Genomic DNA, 25,519 nt, shown 5'->3' with positions numbered 1-25,519 from the left:
ATAACCCCCCAAATTTATATTTAAACTAGCCAGAAAAATCTTTCGAAATAATATTTGCAAAAAGAATATTAATTAAAAATATATTATGGTATGCGCGGCTCAAAAACACGAGAAAAGATTTTAAGATCTGGCTGAATAAATTGTACAAAATATATTTTACAGGTCAGATTGGGTAAAATAATATGAGTCGGGTCAAAAAAGAAAAACTGATTGAAAATTTTCCCTAGTGGGTTCGAATTGACCCCTAATACAAATATGTTCCAATTTATGAAACCACATTGGCGAGTCCATACGATTCTTGATCTCCATATATATGATAGATAAAATTTTAGAATTTTTTGTTAGGTTACATAATTTAATTCTTCTTTAATTCCTATCTTTTCAAAATGCACTGAAGAGCTTTTTATCAGAAAAATAAAATATTCAGATGACCAATTATGATAAAAATTGCAAATTTTAAATATAAAGATCAATCAACCGTCACATATACGAGGTGACCTCTAAGAAAGTAGAGAGAAAATCAGAAATTCAAAATATAATATGGAGTACATTCTTATACCCCCCCCCCCCCACAAATATACATTTATCTGGCCAGGGCTAATTTAGCCTTTGTAATCGAAAGGAAACAACGAAATAAAATAACAAAAAATATAATTCAAACATATAAAGGATGCGGATAATAAAACTAAAATAATTTATAGGTTCATACAAGATTTCCAATGTCGCAATCGAAAATCTTCTCGGTAATTGTTAAGCTTTAAGATTTTCGTAATGCCAGAATCAATATAAATATGATTTAATGATAATTCTAAATATTTCGATTTTTAGAATGTTAAATATTTTTAATATAAACTTTAGATAATAAAAGACTAATTATCCTAATAATATGATAATGATTTGTTATAATTATATATAAGGGGTTATAAAAATACTATTTAGTAATTCAAATTAAAAAATTTATTTTTTGAATATTTTTGCAGATCATCACTAAATCGTCAAAATCATCTGAGGGTTTTGAAATATTTTTAACGTCAATGTTACCAATGCACTGTAGTAAGCGATTAAAATTAGTATGTATGACAAATTCATTTTCAAAATTTTTTGCCACTTTATAGGCTTTGTTAACAATATCGTAACGCATGCCGGCTAATAGGGCAGCATGAAACCCATAACTATTAGGACAAGGCCCTGGGCTTAGTTTGTATAAAAATGTCAAGACGTTTTTATCGGGGTATAATTCCTTCTCTTGATCTATATCCTTTTCATTTTCTTGATCACCATGACAAAATAAGGAATCGTCGGATGTTTCGATCATGCATGCCTTTAAATAAAAATATAAGGTATTAGAAATATTAAAAATAAGTTTTGACTAAAATATTAATTCTCTATTGTTCTTCCCTAACTTCAAAATTTCGGATAAGCGGGATATAAAATAGAGGGACAGGTGACTATCATATCTAAATCATTGAGAGTTTATAATTGTGGTCAAGTAAATGTTTCCAAATTTTAATACTTTATCGAAAAGATCAAATAAATCGCATAAAAATCAAATTATATTAAATTGATAAATAATTTTTATAAAGAAAAGTGCTAACCATATGAGCTAAGGAAACGTCGTCTCGATGCTTAAGCTCGTCAACAAGCGAATGATAATGGGTGGAAAATAAGGTTCTACATTTGATATTATCTCGAATGTATTTTATAACGGAATCAGCAATCGCTACACCATCATAAGTAGCAGTACCCCTTCCTTTCGACATGCATATAAAAAGGAAAAAAATGTGTAAAAGGCTGAAGTGACGCCCTTATTAATTATTTTTCGAGAATTACCTTTAAAATAAAATGAAGTAGTGATTTTTACAATAGTTTTATTGAGACCTCGCTTTAAAAAAATATTATTCTAATTAAAATTACACATTATTAAAGAAAATTAAACATTTGAAGAAATAATGTAAATTATATATGGTGAATTCCATGACAAATCAACATGTGTTTAAACCTGACCTACTCAGATTTTTCAAAATTTTTACTAGTTTGAAAATATTATAAGTAAAAAAAATAATTTTAGCTTCTAACTCCAACCAGTGGCTGAGATATGGGTCTCTAAAGTTGAAAAATGGGGCATTTTGAGAAAAACGCACTCCCTTTAACTTTAGATATGTTTGAATAAAATTATAAGTTATTTAAAGTTCTCTATACAGCCTAATGGTAAGCTTTTAAAGTTATAGTTAAATATTATTTAAAATATTTAAATGTCAAAAACCGGAAATGATTATAAAATCAAATTGGCATTTTTTATATCTCAATTTATTTTATGTTTAGCTAAAGAATTAATTAACAAATACTCAAAATTTCAAGTTGGGCAGAGCCCAGGTTTAGAATATGTTATTTTAATCATTAACTAATTGTGAAAATCCGATAAATCATTAATTCAATCAGAAAGAAAGAAAGAAAGAAAGAAAAGCTAAAATCCTATAAATCTTTTATTATTCTTTTGAATAAAAAATTGGAAAAGATGGGGAGGAGGAGGAGGTGGGGCTATTGTTATTTAATCTAATACAATTACTTCATTCCTAAAATTCACAATTATCTTCATTTTTATTCATTCAACTTGGATAAACATTTTAGACCAATTTTTTATATTTTTACTTTAAACCAAAATGACTGATTTCTTGATTCAAAATTTATCAAAAATGAATGATTTTTTTCTGTTGGTGTAGCAACTCAATATACGAATAAAATTTATAATCTAGGGTATCATGAACTTGATTTTGGAATCAAGGAGGAATGACATTTCTTCGTAACATCCCATGGCAAACATTACTAAAAGTTTGAAAGAACTACCTTCAGAGTCCATATGAGAATAAATGAAACATCTTAGATTTAATTAATTTTTGTAAGACAAATATCACTGGAATTAAGTATGCATATGTAAAAGATGAATATGAAAAAAATGTATTGTACAAAAGGTCATTTACTCATTCCTAGAATAAAAAAGTTTCATGCTTTTATGTCTAGTGGGGTCAAAGTTATATTATATTCATATTGTAAAAATTATTCAATTTACAATATATATTTGACTTCAATAAAATTATAATCAAAAATTGATTTATATTTTTAGATATTTTTGAGGAATTACCAAAGACCTTTCCCCCCAAATTCTTTTCTAGATCTTAAATAACTATTCTTTTATATTAAACAAAAAATGTTTGATAGCTTTTGGCTTATATTACAATTATTGATTAATCAAATATTTATTAAGAATATTTGCTATAGACTGATCATAAAATGCCATATCTCCTAAACCTGTATTCGTCCCAACTTGATATTTTGTATGTTTATTAACTAATTTTATAGCTATATATGAAAAAAATGATGATTTGATTTTATGATCATTTCCGTTTTCTATTTCCGATTTTTGATATTTAAATTTTAAAAAATATTTAACATTATGTTAACTTATAGGGTTATTATTAAGCTATATAAAGAAATAATGAAGCCTCTAGCTTAATTATATTCAAAGACATCCATAATGTAAGGTAGTGCATTTTATGTACTTTTTCGACATTTAAAAGCTCATACCTCGGCCCATGTTTGGAGTTGGAGGCTAAAAAAATTTTTTGTTAGTTATAACATATACAAACTCTTGTAAAAATTTTAGAAAAATCTGAGAGGGTAGGGTTGAAAATGTATTTTTTTATTTGTCATGGAATTCACCATATATATATACCTAATTCGTCCATCAAAACTAAAGAATTAATTGTGGCGTGAGTCAAGATAGCAGATGTTTCTTTGAGTTCGACAAAAAATGTACTTTCCCCCTTTATAATGTTATCCTTGGCTCCTAATCGTGTATATATCCTATCGACTAATGACATTTCACAAAATTCTGCTGAAACGTAACATCCCTTGTTTAAAAAATTAGGAAATATTTAGTCATATTTCAATATTTTTCAGAATAATATTGATGCAAACGTTAACTTTAAGTTGATATTTATTTAATAAATATAAGTTACTATTTGCTACCTAATAGTTCTAGCTTGAGATATATTTTCTTATTTTTATAGTAATAAACCTTACCATACAAGAAAAAGGAACAGTAAAAATATCTGGCATTAGCATATATAGCGATTTATAATTATTCTTGATCAATCAAATAACTGTAGTGAAAATTATAAATATTTTCCACACTCAGCATTACTACTTGTTTTTTTTTAAATATTTTTTTTAAATCTTCTTCATCATTTATATTCCAAATTATCTAAAACCTCGTTTATATAATCTAAAGCAAAATTTAAAAAAAATATTACCACGTGAGCTAAAATAGTGACAAGACCGACTTGTCTAAGGAGAGTTGATTTACCGCCCATATTGGGTCCGGTTATAACTATCAACGATTTTGTCTCCTCGCAATTGATATTTATATCGTTTGGAATATAATCCCCGCCGGAAAAAGTGTTAAAATTGAGACAAGGATGTGATGAACCTAAAATATATTAAGGTATATTATATTTGTTAAATTTAAAGATGAACTATTTTTATTACATAATCAATAGAAAATTACGATATGTATAGCAAAACATTAGAAAATTTTAAAAATTATCACAAAAAGAATAAAATTTAACAAATTTAATCATAATTCGTTCATTTTTACACATCACAACCTCTGATTTTTATATAAGGTTTTTCTTTTGTAACAATTATGGGTCTGCATCGATTTTCTACACAAAAATTGTTTGAGTTTGAGTCCTTCTCGTAAAAACTGTATCTTGCGAAAGCTATTAATACGTCCAGTCGACTAATGGCGTGAACCGCAAAATTCCATATATCTGAGCTTGAGATTATAAATCAAAGCATTAATTGAAAATATATATTAAAAATAATTATATTTATTATCTTCATTGCTTATTTAATATGGTGTGTAATATTATTGATATGAGAAGAAGGAGAAAAAATTATATGCTCAGTTTTTAATATGCTAGGTTTTTCTCAAACATATATTTCTAAGTTATTTTTAATGTTAAAATACTATGTTTTTTTAAATAATATTTTGGTTTTTTAAATTTTATATTTTAAAAATACATAAGGCCATCTTGGTTTGACTCATTACTAACTAGCTGACTATTTAGATTCGACTAAACAGCGTAAAAGGTTAAAAAAACAACCATAAAAAATACGAAAAATAATAATGCCACCAAACATTTAAAACATTTCAAATAGGGTGTCATAGTTCAAAAGCTTTTTAGATCATAAATATCAAACTTAACTAGAATCAGTATAGAGTCTAAGAGATTTTAAAAAACTTTTATTTTATAGGAGGGAAATATAAAAGGTAATGATAGTTCAAATTAAAAAAAAAATCATTTTTGCCGCAGATAAAACTTGGACACTCTTAATGTAAAATTCAGCAATTATCAATTTAAAACTTGGTAATTCATTACTTTTTTCCCCTAATAAAATAATTTAGCATTACTTTTAAAATGTAAATCAGATTGCCAATGAGAAATTAACTTGTGTAGAAAACTAAAAAATATATATAAATTTTAAATTAACTTTTGATCAAATTTCGCGAAAATCTTTCGCATAGATTGAGATAAACCCTGATCCCTTCTGTATTCGTATTCAGTCAAACTTTGAAGCATTGATTCTATTTCTTTTGTCCTGTATCTTTTAGCGCCTTTTCTCTGTGAACAAAAATAGATAGCAAAAAAAACTTTCATTACATTTATAATCATAACTAACGAGTGAACGGCTAATGATTAAAAAAAGTTAAAGTATCTAAATATAAAAAGGTTGTATACATATCTAGATCCATTTAAAAAGTATCTCAACTCTGATTAAATTAATCAATAATAATAAAAAAGGAATGCATGCATCGCAATAAAAAACAAAATGGAGAGAAAACTCTTAGTATTCTTCGGTTAAATAAATTGTAAAATTTGTAGAGTTGAGCCCAAAATATATGGCAAAAATATTTTCAGGCTGTAAATCCTAATAAGAGTTCAGAAATTTATAATTGTTTGCTTCGAAATCTTAAGACTACAGATTAAACAAGAACCGATTTATGTAGAACACATCAAACCCGTGGTAATATGGACCGGGGCGGGTTTTAACCCACTCTCAGAAAATCGGCTCCGATTAATTTTTGCTAGCTAAATTCCGCTAAATATATTAAAATTCCTGAACCCTTTTAACATGATCCTATAACAAAATCTTTACCTGACTCTTGATCTCAAAATAGTCTGGAACCTTTTTATAATGACTTTCGGGTATTTCCATTTGAAATCTATTCTTACCAGTTCCCCAATAAACCAATTTACAATTGATGGCCTTTTCTTGTTTTTTCAAATATTTGTGCAAATCTAACTCGAGTATCTTGGCATTTTCATCGGCTTCGTCATATTCCGGAACGATCCCTTTTAGTAGTTTATATTGAAATCATACTATTTTTAAAAAAATTAGTTTATGTCCAGGTTTACAATGAAGTTAATGTAACTCTAGCTAGATCATGGCTGCAATTTTAGCCAATCAAAATGCGATTCGGTCAGATGGGTAATTGATCCACCAAATTTAAATGGTAAATATTAGTAGAATAGTAAATGTACAAAATAACATTCACAATTAATATTTTCATTCTTTATGGTAAAATTTCGTTTTAGCTCCCTTTACCAGGTAATTTATTTTATTTTACATCCTTAGGTTATGGCGTGTGATTCTTGTATCATATTGAGATCTTCTTCAATTTCATTATCATTTCCAACATATTTTGGATTTTTATTATATTTAGATGGCGAAAATATTGGATAATGGCACGATTTATATGTTTTAAATTAAACATTTTATTTTTACCGTGAGACAAAATATAATTACCCATTTGCATTTTCAACAGTAACGTAGTTAGATGTTGAAGTATAGTAGAGAAATTTACAATTTTCATCCATAATATCCTATTCCATTAGTAATTTTTATGGGACTGATATAAGTATAACATAGAGTTTCCTTCACAACTCGTGCTTACAGAGCTTTTTTAAAAATCAATATTTATTCCATACATTTTATTTACGACATCCACATTGTTTGGCCAATGCTGGTATGTGTTAAATCGCTTGTAAGAATAATTGAAAAATATATACAAAATATATGTTACCATATTTCAAAAAAGTATTTAGATATTTATCAATATATTTATTACCAAATACTATCTAAGAGTATTTGATGGATCAAATGTTTAATCTGTTTGATAGACTTGCCAATCTTGCTTTAGACCGTGGAAAGAAAAGGTCGTGGTAAGTTAAAATTGGATGATAGTGATAAATAAATAGCTATCTAAAAAATATTGACGTTATAAAGGAGAGGTAAGTCTCCCTTAAAATAAAAATTAGCAATTCCTAAGATTATTTTAAAAATTTAGATGAGTTCAAAGTTGCTAAAACATTGATTAACACTTAGTATAGCAAAACAATATATAAGGATTTAACCCTTTTAATAATATTGAACTCCATAAAACTTAGCTTAGAACCCTTGAATAAAAAGGCCATTGATGTCTCCACTAGTGAAAAACAAAGGGCTATTAATGATTTCCTGCCAAAATTTGCATTATTTTGATATAATTGTTTAAATCATGCACTTACAAATTATAAACTTTACATAACTCAAAAAAATATTTTGACGGCAGGATTATAGAATATTTTAAATAATATATATTAAATAACCTGGTTCTGGTATCAACACTCCGTTCGATTTGGCTTTCTCAAAATCATATTTGGATGTAAAATCATTGATAAATTTGTCAATAAATGTCCAAACATTTTCGCCATCTTTCTTTTTGGCATTTAGGATATCTGACAATAATTTTGAGCTGTAAAATATATTATGGTTAAATTAGACTCAAAATTTCAAAAAATGAAATTCCATATTCTAACAAAAATAAGCTTGACAATTTTAATATTTTTTTTTAAAATATAACGTTTAAAATTAAAATATATTTAATTACGCTAAAAAGTTTATATTGCGGGAGTTTGAAGCATCATAGCGTTCTCAAGACTTTTTTAAAAACAGTGTCCATTTTTAAAAGATAAATGACACAATTTTTTGAGAATAGCTATTACAATTTGGAAAAAATTTGTATGACTAACCGGGCCGCAGGAATTTATAGCTAGGGGGAAACCTGCTTACTTGAGGGAACCACTTGTTTTTAAAAATAAAACAAATAATTAAACATTCATAGAAATTTTTTGCTATTTTTATTAAAAAATTGGACATGTAATACACAAAATAATATTATATGAATATACAAATAATACTATAATACTATAATATAATACGACGATTTTTATTTTTAAATTTTAACATAAATGAATTAAAAGATAAATCCCGTTTTATTCTTTTTTTTATAAGTCTACTAAATTTTGTTTACGTTGATCTTTCATCGATTCTCTAGTGATTGATAGAACTTTCTTTAGTGTAGAGAACGAGGCCTCACAAGAATCCGTTGATATCCCAATGAAGATGGTTGCTGAGTAGCTTTTATAAAATTCTTTAAATGCATGATGCTAATTTAGGATATTTTCAAAATTATGTGTTTCTTTAAATCTACAGCTAATAATCCTTTAGTTATTTTCATTTCATGATGTAATGTTTCCAAATTTAAGTTTAATGATTCTAATATGGCCATTTTATCTGATATAAAATAAACAGAGTGAAAGGGGGACAATGTATAAAGCATGATAGAAGATTATAATCATCTTGAGTAATTCTATCAAAAAAAACAAACAACAAAGTAATCAATAATTTTATAATAATTCACTTTTAAAGAACTCCAATTGGAGTCTTTTCCACAATCAAATTGCAATTTGGCCTCGACCAAAAGATCTTAAAAATTTATAGGCGTTTTACGTACTCTTGATGCTTTTTGGGGAGTGAGATTAAATATTGCTATAGCCTTAATTCTAATCAAATCAAAAGAATTATAGCCTTTTATTTTTCAATATATTGAACGTGGAATCAATGCAATTTTTAACATCCACTAGATTAGTAATTACTGATTATAGATACTTATTTAGTGGATCTATTGTTATAAATATCTCATAATTTTAATGACTAATATAACGTAATTTATATTGACGCATTGAGATAAAAGACCAAAGGCTTCAAATGAATCATGAGTGGAAACCACTGAATTAAGATTTGTATTAGAAAAGTAAAATAATACTTCCCCAATGGCCTCAAAATTCTCATGATGTTTCCAAATGGCCAGTCCACCTCTGGTCTAAAAGTCTCTTAAGATTATGACTCGCATATTTACAGGATACATCAAGCGTCTAAAAATATTATTGGATAAATTTTAAAAAAATTAGAAATGAAAACAATATTATTATACTAATTTTGTATCACATGATTCAACTTGTAGTTGTAGCAATGTATAAAAGGAACTTTTTTATTAATTTTTTTTAGGGTTTTCACTCCTTCATTTCGGCCAGACATGACGCTTGCACTATCATATGCATGGCTTATTATATTCGTTGGATTAATATTTAACTCACTAAGTTGCTCTAAAATGCAATCAGTAATGCTTTCAGTAGAAAGAATCTGTAAATTAATAATTCCTATTGAATTTTCTTGGATTTCTCCAGAGAAAATATAGCGAATAATTATGCTCAGTTTACAACCTGATACATCTTAGTCTCATCAGTCTTAAAACAAAAAAAAAGTCATTTCACTTTTGTTACATTTATCTGAGATATAATAAATATTACTTCGTTTTGAATCTGGGGTGATGTATATTCGGCATTTTTTAATAAATTTCATAATTTTATTTAATTTAGAAGCTTTTTGGATGGTGCATAAAAATATTGTTATATATAAATAGTCCAGAAGAATAAATTATGTTTTCATCATTTGCAGCATCCGTTTGTTGAACCAGTCCCACGAAAAGGTAGCTCCTGTAGGGTAAGAAATAGATAGCATCAAATCAAATATTGTTAAGATAGTAACGATTATGGTTAATTTGTTGACTTGCCTAAATCATTGTTATCTCAGTATCCTTATTTATATTTAGATTTTTATCATGTTAAATTGTTATTGAATTTAAATAAGCTTTTGAGCTTTCATGTTTTAGCAATCCTTTATTTGCAGCTAACGCACTTTTCCAATTTCTGAATCCCTTTTGTTTAAATTCATCACTTTGGTAACACAAGTATTTCCTACATGGAAAACAAAAAGTAGCGTCAGCTTCTACACTGTACTCCAACCATTCTCGACCTCTATACAGGATTATAGAAATAATCTTAGCCTTCCATGGATATCTTTTTTCACGTAATTATTTAATTTGATTTGCTTTTGTTCATCAATGATGTTATTATTGGATAAAAATAAAACAGGATAGAAAGAAATTTACAAACTAGACATGTATTTTGAATAAATATTTAAAAAATTACAAAAATTTTTTAGGCCAAAGATTTTTTCTGGGGGACCTGCCCTCCCGTTCCCCTCCGTGGCTATGGCCCTGATGAATAAATATTTAGCGTAACTTATATAGATGTTTTTTCTCAATAGAAAATATTTTAGGCGTACTGGTCATGCTTTGATTTGATCTATAAAAACTAAACATATTTTAAAATTCATTATTTTTTTTATTACCCCAGTTTTGTTTATGTCTTTTTTTCAAATTTATATTTTAAATAAGTAATATTTTATATTTTTATCATAATTTGTATAATCATTTTATATAATAAGTTAAATATTAACTAAATAATAATATAAAGAGAATAAAAAATAAGATGAACCTCGATACTCTTTCGTGATCAATCTTACCAATGAGTTGACAAACTGTGTTAAATCCTTTCAAAGTTGAAACGAATTCTTCAATCTTTCTCTTGCTATAGGTCGCTTCCTCAAACATGACTGCTTGCGATTCGGGATGGGAGGCTGGTCTACTATAACCTTAATGATAAAAATGTAATTTTTAAAAATTATATCATTTAAAAGTTTATTAAATGGAGGAATTAATAAATTTATTTTTTGTAGTAGCTTTCTATTTATTTCTTTATCTAGATTCCCATTTGCCTTTATAGTGGCAAGGCTCTATTCTTAACATCGTATCATTATGTACTCCTTTATCCAATTCATCTTTTTTCAATGGAATCAATCTTATCACTTTGTCACCAATGGAAGGTTTTTCCCTATATAATAGAGTTTGCCAATATATCTGTGCACGAACAACTTTACCTTTCCCTCACGTATTTCAAAGTCAAATACTATAAATTTTTAAAATGAATACGCCCTCCTAAATAGAAAAAGTGTAAACTTAATCTATTTTATAAGATAATGAAAACACTTAAAAATATACTAAATAAAAAATTTCACAAAATATCACATTATTTGGTTTACTCAAGCCATGAATTTTTTGAAGCAGCCTTTCTAGATCAGGCAAACTTTTGGCCATACAACTTACATCATCGAGTAGTTTCCTATCATTCCCACCTGACGCGAGAGCCTCAACACCGTCTAGGCGATTATTGATAGCTATTATGTCATTAAGAGGTGAACAAAGCCATTTTGTCAGCAGACGTTTACCCATAGAGGTGGAAGTCAATGCGCTCAATCGGTCATAAAGAGATAGCTTTTACGTTTTGAAAAAAACATAAAAAACTTAATTTATATATCCCAAAAAGACTCATTTATTTTAAGGATATTTTATTTTAAGGATCAATAATAACTTACAGCCACAATATCGTTAACGGAACCGTTTGAAATAATCGGATTTATAACATCGAGGTTAGCTAAGGTAATATCATCCAAAATCATACTCTTTTGATTGTTGGTATGTTTAAATATCGAAGATTCGGTCGAAGGATAATATATGCCATTTAAATTATCCTTTTTATCTTTGTAAGTATAATAACGGGTTTGCATATAAAGTAAAAATAATAATTATTATATCAGGGTTGGTAAGTCGGTCAATTGACAGAAGAATTATTTACCTAGCCAAATACTCTAAAATCTTATTGGTGAACCTATTTTTTTTAAAAAAATCGGGTTCAGACTAGGTCGGGTCTAATATTTTTAAAAAAAATTCAGACCTGGTTGGGCCTTGGAAATTTTTGTAAATATATCTAAATTTATCAATTTTATGTTGAATTTTTTATGTAAAATAAAAATATTTAATTTTATTTAAGAAACTAAACACCATATGATATATATCTTTTATTTTGGGTATAATAATTTTTTAAAAAAATTAATTTCTATATTCAAATAAATTCAGGCCGGCAAAACATTTTTTAAAAATTTCAGGTTTGGGTCAAGTTTTTAAAATTAGACCCAATGCAGATCACTATAATATGTATTAAAAGTATGTTCATCAATAATTAAGTTATATTTATTTACATATATATATATTTGTATCTTCAAGAATAGATTTAGTTATAATATATTAAAATATAAAGTTTTCTTATTAAAATATTAGAATCATATTTTAAAATAAATGTTCATCGGTATAAAAAATTTGAATGGATTGGATTTAAATAGGTCAACTTCTAAAAAATGACCTAATTACAGCCTTAACCACATCCGTGTCAAGGTCGCCATTCCTTCATAAAGCAAAATTATCCATAACGAATTTAATAAGGCAAAAATTCCCAACATCCTCAAACCAACTAACCTTTCATTACAGGATGGTCTCAGACCCGACGGTTTAACCTATACCCCCCTGATCCAACGGCAAATCGTTTATTTGGGAGCACCTGCGTCTCTTCTTTTCCTTCCTCAATTAATTCTAACCTTCTAACTACCGGGGAAAAAAAACTTATAAATATTCAAAACTCAATAATTTTATGTTTCAGCCATTAGTCATATCAAATAAATCAATTTTTCCCAATCAACATACAATTTTTTTTAAATTTTATCGCGAAAAATATTTAAAATAACAAAAGAATACCGCGAATCTATATTCCTCAATCAACACTTCAACTTGAAACTTTTAAAAATAATTATACTTGTTTTTTAGGAGCACACTCATTACTAAATTAAGCTCTATATATTTTTTATTTAGTAATTATATATATTTTTATAAATAGTTAGTTATTATAATTTAAATTTATAAATAAAATAAATTGCAAATGTAAAAAAAATAAATCATTTATAAATTGATTGGATCTCAATATAAATTAAAATAAATTGCAAATCTAAAAAAAATAAATCATTTATAAATTTATTGGATCTCAATATAATTTATAATAATTTGCTAAGCATATGTTTGAGAAATTACTATCTGGGTTTTACACAACCAACAAATTAACAACACTAGCGAAGCCCATTTCAAAAACTCGAGGCCTGAAATCTGATTGTTTTTTTATGTAAGTTACTGTTCTCCACATATTTTGGCTATTAAAACACTATATAATTCACATCAGATAAGCAAAGCTCTAAGCCATCTCGAAACAGAATGCATTAAAATCAGTTTACAGTTAAACAAAGCTAAAACAGAAATATTTTTCCTCAACCCGGAGATACCACCTTATTTTTTTAAAGATTACACTATTATTGAAAAAGAAGATATCCAACTCTTGGGCTCCCATTACTAATTAATAATATATCGGAAAAAATTATCGATAAAACATTCTTTTAAATGCAAAACCTTAAAAAGAACCATATTCCATCATGCTTTTTATTTATTATATCTACCTAAAATCTCACTCTTTTCCACTCATCCTCCTCATTTACAGCCTCAAAATTTTTCAATCAACATGATATTCGCTTTTAGGAACATATTCCTTATTAAATTAAGCTTTTTTTAGAGCATTCGATACTTATATATATTTTTTTATCTAGTAATTTTATATATTTTATTATAATTTTTAAATATGAAATAAAAAAAATTTTAAGTCTAAAAAAAAATTTGTTACATTCATTATGTACAATTATCCAAACAAGATGGCATCATTAATAAAATGCAAGGAACAAATACAAGGAGGCAATAAGGCTCCGAAAGCTGTTGAAGAAGTTGGATATTTGTCCGAAAGGAATTACCAATAATATATTAAATTAAAAATATTTTGGACAAAAAATTTTAAATTTTAAACTATATTTAACATTTAGCTATTTTATAAACGGATAGATGAACCTTCGTAAATCGTGCGTAATTACACATAATTCAATCATGCCATGATTTTATAATTTCCCTTACCTTAAGAAAAAAATTAAAGATAAGTTTGAAAAAAACAGTATAAATACATGGGGGATTCAATAAATAATCATAAGATGATGATAATCAAAATATTTTAAGTGATATATAAATTTCAGAAGTAAAAGACGCGCTATATTTAATAGCCAAAATATGTGGAAAACAGTAACTTACATTAAAAACAATCAGATTTCAGGCTTTTGGAATGGGCTTTGCTAGTGTTGTTAATTAGTTGGTTGTGTAAAACCCAGAACCGGGGTTTGAGTCTAAAAATCGACTAAACCAGCTCCATGAATCCTGAGCACAGACCCGGGATTGAAACCTGTGACTTAGACCTGTGGTTCAGTTCAGATAAACGAAAACTAAGAAAAAATAAATCTCATTAACTAATCTTAAAACTTATTATATATTCTAATTATAAATTAAAGTTTTGTTTATTATTTTATTCTACATTAATCTCACTTTCTAACCATTTAAATATTTGTTTAAATTGGGGTGCTTTGGATTGGAGTCAATTTGACAACCATTTTTTCTCTTCCAGGCAGGTCCGTGGTTGCCCCCCCCCCTTTTTGAATTTTCAATGATTTATCTGTTGGAATGATTTGTACCCGATTTGTACCGTTTCCAGTTCGATTTGTACCAACACCGTTTTTGAGATATTTAAAGAACAAAATGGGGGGCCAACTTCACGACAGCCCCCCAACTTTTGAATTAAAAAATAAAAAGTGTATAGGTCGATAGAGAATGATTTGTACCGTTTTAAGAATTTGTACCATTATCGTTTTCCAGCTATTGACCGTTAAAAATATGGCGCCAAAAATAAAAAAATTTTTTTTTAAAAAATTAAAGTACAACGATAGAGAATTTTACTAATGATGACTTAAATTAAGTTTTATCTCCATTATTTATTTCAGAAATCAAATTTTAAACCTTATATTATAGCGTGAAGTTAGCCCCTAGATATTGAAATTTTGGCATTTTTCAAATATTTATACAGGATTGATTTTTAACTGATTTGTTATATTTTTAAAATTTTTTATAAAAGCTATAATACAATATAGCACCTTCTATAAAACTTGGATTTTCACATTATATTTACAATACCTACCAGGCAAGTATGTATAAGAAAATAAATAATATATTTTATCACATCACGTTAATACCGATAACTATATCCGCTAAAGACACTAAATCTATTAGATTATCTAAATCTATCGCTTGAATTAATTATAACATTTAAATTAAAGGTGTACCGATATTTTATATTGGATCGGGCCGACATTTCATTTTTAAAAAATATCGGTTATCGGCCTTCCGAATCTATAAAATGGTTTTTTATTATTAAAAAATTTATCTCAAATTTCATAATAACTTGTCTAAGGAGATACGTTTGTAAAATTAGAAAAAAAATCAATACGTTTAAGCGATGAAATTAAACAAATTCGGTTAGAAAGTTCGTATCTAATTCTGAACTAGGATGCTATAGCTCTAGGAATAACTCATGTTAATCCTATTTTTTGGTATTTCTAAGCCCTAAGTGGTTTCGTTTAAAAAAATTTTTAACCGTAAGCTGAGTGGCTTGCAGGGCTTTACTATCTAATCCCAGAAAATGCCATTGCATTTTGCTGTTTCTATATTTTTGGTATATATTATTTATTTAAACTATTTGGAATAACATTATTCATCTAAACCTCGAATCTGAACCCCAGGTTCATGCTCTAGCACAAATTGGGAAATATATTTTACGACCAAGCAGATTAACAACACTAAGCTTTGCCTACTTTGAACATAAAGAAAAGTGTAATATCTTACTAACAATTCCTAGTTATCAGCAGAAAGAAATTTGTCGGTTTGGGGGTATATTCATTCGAAGAAATAAAAAGGATTGAAGATCTCGACAGCTATTAAATTGGTAAGGGTATATCATAACTTAAGATAGATTAAAAATATTAAAGAAAATGATAATATTGAATATAAATCACATCAGGATAACTCTGCCAAGGAGAGCGAAACATTAATTATAGAATTTAAAAAAATATAATTTATTATTACATAGATTCATATTTTTACTATTTTATATAAAATAAGGTTAATATTTTAAAAAACATTTATTTGAATTTGACTATATTTGACCGTCAATTAACCAAATCATATTTGACGGGTCACACAACCCTGATTTATATATTCTTGTATAATTATTATCATGAAGGGAAAATATGCTAGGGTCATAAAGGACATTAAATACTAATAATGAAACATGAGGAACTGGTGTTTAAAAAAGTATAATCTTAACATATTTAAGAATAATAAAATATTAATATCAAATGTCAACCAGTATCTCCTATTCTGCCTGTAGGGGGAACATATATTTCAACGTTGTTTTCCATGGAGAGTATTTCAGCATCTATTAGCGAATCTTTTAAATACCAAACGCAAGCTCCTAAAGATTTTAAAGCCAAGGCACAGTCCTTCTTGGGCGTTAAGGCTAATAAATCGGCTTATTGTAAAATTAATTTGTAAAAATTGTTAACATATTTGATTATAATTCTAATTATAAATGAAATGTGAGTGGGTGGTAGCTATTATCATTTAGGCATGCTAAAAAAATTAATATTTTTTCTAGATTTTCAAACAAGGAAATGATTTGTTCAAAAGAGAGATTATTTTAGTTGTGCCAATAGTTAAGTGAATTGTATGCTTAGCACAGTTTTCTTTTTACCTTGTTGTAAAATTATGTTAATAGCATCGATTGAAATTGGTATAATATGCATTTTTAGAGAAAAATAAATGTGATTATAACTCAAAGTAATAATTATAAAGAAAGAAAGAAAGAAAGAAAGAAAGAAAGAAAGAAAGAAAGAAAGAAAGAAAGAAAGAAAGAAAGAAAGAAAGAAAGAAAGAAAGAAAGAAAGAAAGAAAGAAAGAAAGAAAGAAAGAAATTCCTTCCTTATATTTTTAAACCTTGATCAGTCATTTGTGCGATAACAACATCTAAAGATAACAGATTTTGCTCAAAATTCATCCTACCAATTTGGTTTGAAGTATTGACAACATCGGATGATTTATAACTATATTCTTTAAAATGTTGCAAAGTGGTAGAGGCATCCCAAAATTCTTTACCCGCTATCAAAAATTGTTTCAAACATGGGTGAGAACAACTGTGATCTATTATTTTTATGGTGTCTTTTGCTATTTTACCTTTTTCAAAAAGCACCTTAAATCAAAATTAATTGTATAATCATAATTAATTTAAAATTTCCGTTGTAATATCATGTGTCAAATATAAAATTATTTACAAAAGATTCATATTTTTATTATTTCCATCCTTCTCTTTCTTAGAGATATCGAAATTTAAAAGTTTAACCCATGATACCAAATGTCTTTATAAAATCATAATTTTGATCAATAGTGTTTTCTCTGGTAACGATTAGTTTATTTAATTTTTTCATTTGGTCATTACACCTTTATAATTTAAATGACAAACATTTAAAAGAAATAAATAAGTTCTCACTTCAACAGGAGGGTAATGGGTTATAAAGGTTCTGAGACTTGATCGTTGAGAATCGTCAAAAAACTCTCCAATGTAAAATTTTCCCACCGTAGTATCTACACAACATATCCCGTATCTTAAGGGTTGCAATTTTACTGAATTTTGTTCGAGAGAAGATGGGTTAAGGTATATTTCGGTCAAGGCCAACAGATATCTATTATCCGGAACGGTCTCTAAGGCTAAGGAATCTAGGTAGCTGAACGTTTTGGTGCCCTTTGACATGATACGGCAAACTTCTCTGTTGACTAATTTGTCTTTCGAACCTGGGGAATTTTGTATTTTTTTTAAAAAAAAGAAGTTGAGAACGTTTTTTTTTAATTTTTGAGTAATAAAGTATTTTTATATAAAAAAAAATAATTTATGCTAAATTTTGAGAGAAATTTTGAAAAAGTGATTTAATACCTGAAATCATAAAACGTAAAAATTTTAACGAGTTAATTTTCCTATATTTAAAATTAAAAAAACAAAGAAAGCTCATATATGAGCATAAAATAATAAATTCGAGTTCAATAAGACTAAGTAAATTTATCAAAGGCGCTATATTCAAGCTTAGCATTATTATGCTATAGAAATCAGAGCTGATTCTTCATAGAGTTGATAATTTTTAAATATATAAATGTCGCGCAACATGTATTTTTCAAATTTTATCATAGCGTTAACATCATGACGCCACATATTTACAAATTATACCTATTTTGTCTTGTTTTTTTAAATAAAGCATCGCTTGATTATAACGCGTTTACTATAAATGAGGCCTAAGAGTCATTATTGGTCGATCAAGGTCAAGAAAATAAGAATTTTCTCTTTACTAATAATAACAATTATTTATATAATTTTTTTTTTATCATACATCAATTTTTAAAAAATCATATCATTAATTATTGTTTTTAAATATTTTTAACGAAGCTTTATTGTGAATTCCATATCAATATCAAATCAACAAAAAGTCGATACTCCTCAGAATTATTTTAAAATATACTCACATGGGTAAAATATAAAATAACATTTCCATTAAGTATTTTCCCAAATTTTAGATACTATTGGCAGCAGAGGTATATTTACTTGTGAATCAGAAGAGTCAGATTGCAACGGTAAAAAATATTCATTATATTTTATAAAAAAAATGACATTAGATTTAACAATTATGAGTCTTTTCTTGCTCTTTTGCCTGAAGTTGAAGAACCTAAGGATATAGGTAAGATATATAAATGATATCTATCATATAATTATTAGATTAAATTTTATTCTAAAACATTATATTAGTCTCGTATAGGGCTGTGAAGTGATAAAATTTAAAATATTAATACTTTTTATTAGTGTTGTAATTTATGACGAACGCTTTCGAATTTAATGTTCGTTCAATTTTAAAAATATTTTTATTTATTTGAAAAATTTAATATTTCCGAATTTTTTTAAAAAAATGTATTATTTATTTTTTTTAATCGGCTGTGTATTTCCTTTTCACATTTCAATTTTTTTAACACATAGTTTATTAATTTGAATATTATTGTTTATATTTTAATTTAGTAGATTAGCATAAGCATGGATATTATTATTTAATCTTCATCATCTGATTCTGAAAATCCAAAATCAAATGAATTATCATTACTATGGCCAAATATGATAAATGTTTTACATTAACATCCTATATTGAAGGAACTAATCCAATGCTTACCAAGTGTAAAATGTGGCCAAAAAGTATTTTGTCAAAATCTTCAGATTCCAATTTAAAAAGACATTTGATTTTAATATTAATTATTAATTAAATCATTAAATTTGAAGAAATAATGCATTTGGGATATTTGACCCTAACAATAACGATAGTTATTAAATTAAAAAAATTAGTGGCCTCAAATATGGTCATCCAGCTCAAACTTCAATGGCCATTGATAAAACTTCCACAGAACGAACCTATTAAAAATAAACTTATAGCGTTATTGAAAAAATGCTTTGAAAACCCTAGAGAACCGTTAATTTCAAGATATCCTTTTTTTGTCGAGAGTAGAGAATGGATTGGAGGAGGATAAGTTGAATCAATTTTTTGCAAATAACAAACAATTTAAATTAATTCTTCACGTTAAAAGAGCTGTTTATTAAGTATAATACCGCAATCCCCTCATCTGCCCTTGTAGATCGCGTTTTTAAACTAATGCCATATTAACTGCCAAGTGTTCCTGTCTATCAGATAAATATTTTGAAAACAATTGTTATTAAAATTTAATAAGAAAAATTTTTTTTATAAATAAAAATATCTTTTTATTCGCTATATTATATTTTATTTATAATTATGTTATCAAAATAAAACTATAATATTTTTTAACATGGCTAAAATATATTGTATTAAAAAAAGAAAGTTTATTTATATTAAATTAAATTTTATAAAAATTTATCATAAAATTTTGAGCGGTTTTATGAACGTGAACGCGTTCCTTTTTTTTTGAACATGAACTTGAATGTGAACGCGTTCGATTTTTTTAGAAATGTTTACAGCGCTACTTTTTATTTACCAATAAATTCCTTTTAAACTATTTATAAAAATCAAAAGTATGCCATAAAATTGAAAATTAACAAATTTATACTGGATCGGAAAAATATTAACTCCATTTTAAAAGTAAGGTTTTTTAAAAATTAGGCTGAGTCGAGGGCGATCTTTTTTATATAATCATTAAAATCTAAATATTTTATATAATTAAATATCGATAGCGATTTTCCTTGATATTAAGGAAATGTAATTATTTTTAACGAGTAGGGAAATAGGGGATATTAAATAAAAATATTTATTTATATATTCACAGATAAGCCGTCACTTTTTTTATTGCTTATAGAATGAGGAAAATTATGTGAACGCTATATACATTGCTATTAAAATAGCAAAGATTTCAAACAAAGATTCGCGCTTTCAAATTGTCTAGTGTGTTTAAAAAATGTTGGCCATAAAATTACATGGAAAAATAGTAGCCCTAACAATAATATTGGGAATAGTATTTCTAATATTTTAAAAAGGCCCCTACCTTTATTTCATATTTAAATATTCGTGGGCGTCAAAACATAATTTATTCTCAAATAATTGGACATAATTTTATCTTAGGTAATCTCGTGTTATTATTACCTATCAATATGACAGATAAAACTATTATCTGTCCTAAATATTTAGAAGGGAAAGTATTAAAAATTGAACAAAATAAAATATGGATAGGAACATGTGCAGGGAAGAATTTCAACACCATTTATTGCTCTAGTCTATATATAACTATAGAATTAAATGATTTTGAAGTTCCCAACAAAGATATATCAATCATAGGTAATTTAAGCTATTTTTATAGTAACTACATATACTCTCCAAATTAATACATGTACATAAAATATATTTATTTTTTAAATCAACTGCTAAAAATAATTAGGAACTTCATGGAATGTCACAAACTATGGGAAAACATCGTTATGCAATTGCAAAATGGGTTGCATGAATAAAAGGTACGAGTGTTTCAGGAACAACCTTAAATGTTCAACGAAATGTCATAGTGCATTGAATAATTGTTGCAATAATTTTTTTTAATTCGGATTTTTAAAAAATATATATTCATGTGAAAATATTTATGATTTTATATAAATTAACAAAAACAAAAATGTCTTTTTAACCTTATTCCTTTTCATTCATTATATGTCTTAATTTTATACTATTTACTTAACATTCTCTTTTTAAATTCCTTATTTTGGCATTAATTATATTCTTTTTCAAAATTTATATCATTTATTTTATTATAACAAATAAAATATCTCTAAATGAAATTTTCTGATGCCAGCCAGACGGCAAAAAAAAGGAAGAAAAAATAATAATTTAACATGGGGATTTGGAATATTTTTTAAAAAAAGATTCCGAATAGTGGGGATTGTATCCCAATACGACATATACATTTCTATTTTTTAAAGGTTGATTACATTAAGAAAATGCAAATTAAAAAGTGGTTAATAAATCATCCTTCGGGCAATGATTAAGATTTTAGCCAAAATAATATTATGAAAGCATGTGCTCATAGGTGGCAGAAAGGTATGAACCTTTATTTGCCAAATCTCGAGACTTACATTATATTATTTATTCTAAAATCTTAGTCGGAGCGTTTTTAAAGATCGATCCTAATTGGGAAGTTTAATAACACTTCTCATGAATGAAAATAAATAATTTTAAAAAAAAATACCATCTCTATTCTCGCGTCTTTTTTCCATTGCAGTAACAGTTTCCGTTTGCTCTACCCTACAAACGCGGTAACCTTTTTGGACTAAAGCGTCTGCAAATCGACCGCAAGATATTTCGGGAAACCCCGAATGGGCAGATACGAGACTGTCTTTGGGTGTCGCATCTTACAAAGTATTAAAAACCATTTAATTAAAACATTCCCCGAATACTATATATATTTTTCTAAACATATTGTATTCAATTTCTTTACCCCCAGAAAGATTTTCGTTAGAAGCATCAGCGGCGCCACACTTCATAAAGGTTAAACCCAACTCTTTAACACTCAGAACGGCGTCCATATGATAAAGTTCGTAAAATTTCCCCACTTTGAAAAACAGGACACAATCAAATCGGTGAGCTTTGATCTTCCACCATTGCCTGAGAGCGGGAGTGGCCTTGGATAGGTATGAAGGGGGCACATATAAGGTGCGAGGATCGTAGTCTTGGTGATCGACACATCGACCCTCTATATCTCTGTGATAAATTGGGTTGTTATAATTATTATAAGGTTGAAACTTCCATAAGGTAAAAATTTATAGAATAGGTTATTACGTTAAATGTTCATATTAATAAGCTCTGCTAAAATTTAAGCTTTGAAAATTGTTTAAACCATTAAATAAAAATAGCAGGGCATTATCTATCAAGTTGATTGTTGTGAAATATTTTTTCGCAAATTAAATTTATGGATAAATAACCAATTAAGTATAAAAATTATATATAGGTTGGATAAAGGACTATTTGAACTAAGATTAAAATAATGTGTTAAAAAATATAGAGAAAGAGCTAAAACAAAAAAAAAAGAGAATGGTAATTTTTGAAACTAAAATGAAAAGTATACGATTCAAAACTGATTAAAGTTCTTCCAAAATCGGTCGGAAAATAAGCATAAAAATAAATTTTTATTTGTTTAAAGTTAGAATCGTGATATATGTGTCATAACGAGACATAGAACATATAAATTTGGAATCTCTCAACTTTAAACTATTCACTAAAGTAGATTTATATTTAAAAAATCTGATTTAATAGGTATGTATTCCAACTTGTAAGTACCCATGCTTTAAATTTCGTATCATATTGTAATAACCCATGGTGTATTTTTGTAGTTCCAAAGTTGATGGAAAAATTGCGTGAAATACACTGTGCTGAATACCCTACATATCTGGAATATATATACAATCAAATAAGATTTTTCGAATTTAAAAATCGTTCTCAATGATTCAAAATTGAGAAATTCCCCATGAATTCCATATCCTGTTTTGACATAAACTATATTTATTTGGGATCAGGCAAGTCTGGTCAATTTTTAATTTGGTTTAAGACACTGAATCTCTCTTACACCCAATGTTAAATTATATTAATAAAAATTATTCGTTTAATTTTACTGGGGTGGGGGGACTCCAAATGTAATATCAAATCCATTTCAGCAAAAAAGAGTAGATATTAGGGTTCAACCCCAGATCTTGGATAACTTTAAATTGATTATTTCATATATAATTATTTATTTTTAAATAAGGTCTGTGTCAATCATCAAATTTTCCACCAATTCAATTCAATATTTTTTGGTATTCATAAAATCAATAATAAACCAATATTTATATTGATTTTTTTATTTACCATCTATGTTAAACCAATGTCATAAAAAACATTATTTTTTGTAAAATATATAATTCTAATTGTAAGTGTTAACTATGAGATAAAAACATCAAAGTTTAAATTTTTCATATCTCATGGCCAAGGGAATATTTGCTACATTACCAGGTTTTTTTATTCCCAAAAGTTAATAATCTCATTTACAAGTTCAATATCTAAAATCCTTCTCTTCTTGCACTAACAGATAATTTAGCAATAAACTTTCTTTTATTATAATTTTAATATTTTATTATTAGAAAATTATGTTTAAAATAAATAGTAATTAAAAAAATGAAAGGTTTGGTTTTTTTTGTAGAGACCGGACTTAATATTTAAAAATATTGGCCCCAATCTGATGCAATATATATTGATATAGTCCCTATTTAAAATTATGAAAAAATTAAGATTCAAAGGGGGTTAGATAATTATATATCATGTTAAATTAAATTATATGAAAGAACATTCTAAGTTTATTTTAAATCTAAATATTGTCAGCCCCCTAGATTCTAAATCCTTTTTTTAAAGTTAATTGATGAACAAATTATTTAACTATATTCCTGTCCTGTTACTTCCTTAAAAATTTATGTATAATCCATACTTTCTTTTGTTTGGTTGAAGCCATTCCAATGTTTGATGAACAAATTTAAATTCATATAATGGTTTGCTAAGTTTAGGTAAACTATCAGTTGCTTTGGAATTTGTCTTACCCTATTATATTATATAAATTTTATATATAGAAGATGAAAAATTAATCCTTTAGATGGAATAATCTTTTTATTTAAATATATTAGATTTAATCATAATTTATAAAGCTTGAATTTACAATATCTTTTTTTTATTTTTAAAAAGTTTAACTACCTTGTTTGCAGGTGATTTTTTAGCTAAATTTATCCTTTAGATGGAATAATCTTTTTATTTAAATATATCAGATTTAATCATAATTTATAAAGCTTGAATTTACAATATCTTTTTTTTATTTTTAAAAAGTTTAACTACCTTGTTTGCAGGTGATTTTTTAGCTAAATTTATCCTTTAGATGGAATAATCTTTTTATTTAAATATATCAGATTTAATCATAATTTATAAAGCTTGAATTTACAATATCTTTTTTTTATTTTTAAAAAGTTTAACTACCTTGTTTGCAGGTGATTTTTTAGCTAAATTTGTATTATCATTTGATTTAAAAGTACTGCTTTGATTATTTCTTATTTGTGAACACTTATTATTTTTATCAGCTGAATTTGTAAACTCTTTTTCTAAAACACAATCATCATCTTCGTCTTCTGAATAAATCAATTTTCTTTTTTTTCTTATAAATTGTAATTTATATAACATAAAATAAATATGTGTACCTATTATGAGATAAAATATTAATTTCATCATCCATATCAAGACAATATTTCTATGATAAATCCAATAATAACAAATGTAAGCAGTTATTACTTTATTGTTTAAGGGATCATTTATTTGAGAATATGAAATTCTGTCCTCAATACTAAAAGCTATCATTTTATCAGCTTGATTTATGCAAGATATTAAATTCTCATCTTTACAGGAAGACAATATTTTCTGTTTCAAATTGTTTGAAACATAATTTTGTATAAAACTATCATTATAAATATATAAATGAAAATATAATCTATAAAAACTTATTATCAACCCAAGATATCTTTTCAGGAAATATAATATATTTAATATGAAATTGATTAGATGATGGCATATGATATTTTTTATCTTGATCTTGTACTATTATAGCTGGCCAATATGATGAATTTTCATATTTAGCCCATACTAAATCACCCAACTTCCATGCTAAGAAAATAAAGATTAATTCTAATTTCTAACTGATCTATATTTTCAAACTTGGATGAGTCCCTGAATTTATTTTTTGCAAGCTTTTATTTGGAGTTGGATTTTTAACAAAAAA

General features: G+C 26.5%; 1 protein-coding gene across 1 annotated transcript; it reads right to left on the bottom strand.

The window, feature by feature from the left end:
- Window positions 1–873: 873 nt before the first annotated feature.
- LOC135928718 (DNA mismatch repair protein Msh6-like) lies at window positions 874–24,979 on the bottom strand. The gene is made up of 20 exons (XM_065465174.1): window positions 24,945–24,979; window positions 24,727–24,901; window positions 24,191–24,300; window positions 22,216–22,437; window positions 21,926–22,068; window positions 17,691–17,992; window positions 17,141–17,393; window positions 16,512–16,676; window positions 11,728–11,885; window positions 11,389–11,620; window positions 10,785–10,941; window positions 7,713–7,858; window positions 6,220–6,416; window positions 5,554–5,684; window positions 4,665–4,834; window positions 4,311–4,486; window positions 3,731–3,908; window positions 1,596–1,750; window positions 1,042–1,321; window positions 874–878 (listed from the first exon to the last, which is right to left on the bottom strand). Exons 1-20 carry the CDS (start codon window positions 24,977–24,979, stop codon window positions 874–876), a joined length of 3,390 nt encoding a protein of 1,129 aa, XP_065321246.1.
- Between the last annotated feature and the right edge of the window lie 540 nt (window positions 24,980–25,519).

This window comes from Gordionus sp. m RMFG-2023, chromosome 4 (genome assembly GCF_954871325.1).
Source record: "Gordionus sp. m RMFG-2023 chromosome 4, tfGorSpeb1-WG-v2, whole genome shotgun sequence".
NCBI classification, from domain to species: domain Eukaryota; kingdom Metazoa; phylum Nematomorpha; class Gordioida; order Chordodea; family Parachordodidae; genus Gordionus; species Gordionus sp. m RMFG-2023.
The sequence above is the reverse complement of the archived record's forward strand: the minus strand, read 5'-3'. Positions and strand labels throughout refer to the sequence as shown.

What these genes read in the sequence shown, in the direction of transcription:
- LOC135928718 (XM_065465174.1), bottom strand. Translation starts at nt 24,979, where the DNA reads ATGGATGATGAAATTAATATTTTATCTCATAATAG. An exon ending in GATCACGAAAGAGTATCGAG is followed by an intron (nt 7,859 to 10,784) that starts GTTCATCTTATT and finishes TATATTTTACAG; the next exon opens with CTCAAAATTATTGTCAGATA. An exon ending in ACGTTTCCTTAGCTCATATG is followed by an intron (nt 1,322 to 1,595) that starts GTTAGCACTTTT and finishes TTTTATTTAAAG; the next exon opens with GCATGCATGATCGAAACATC.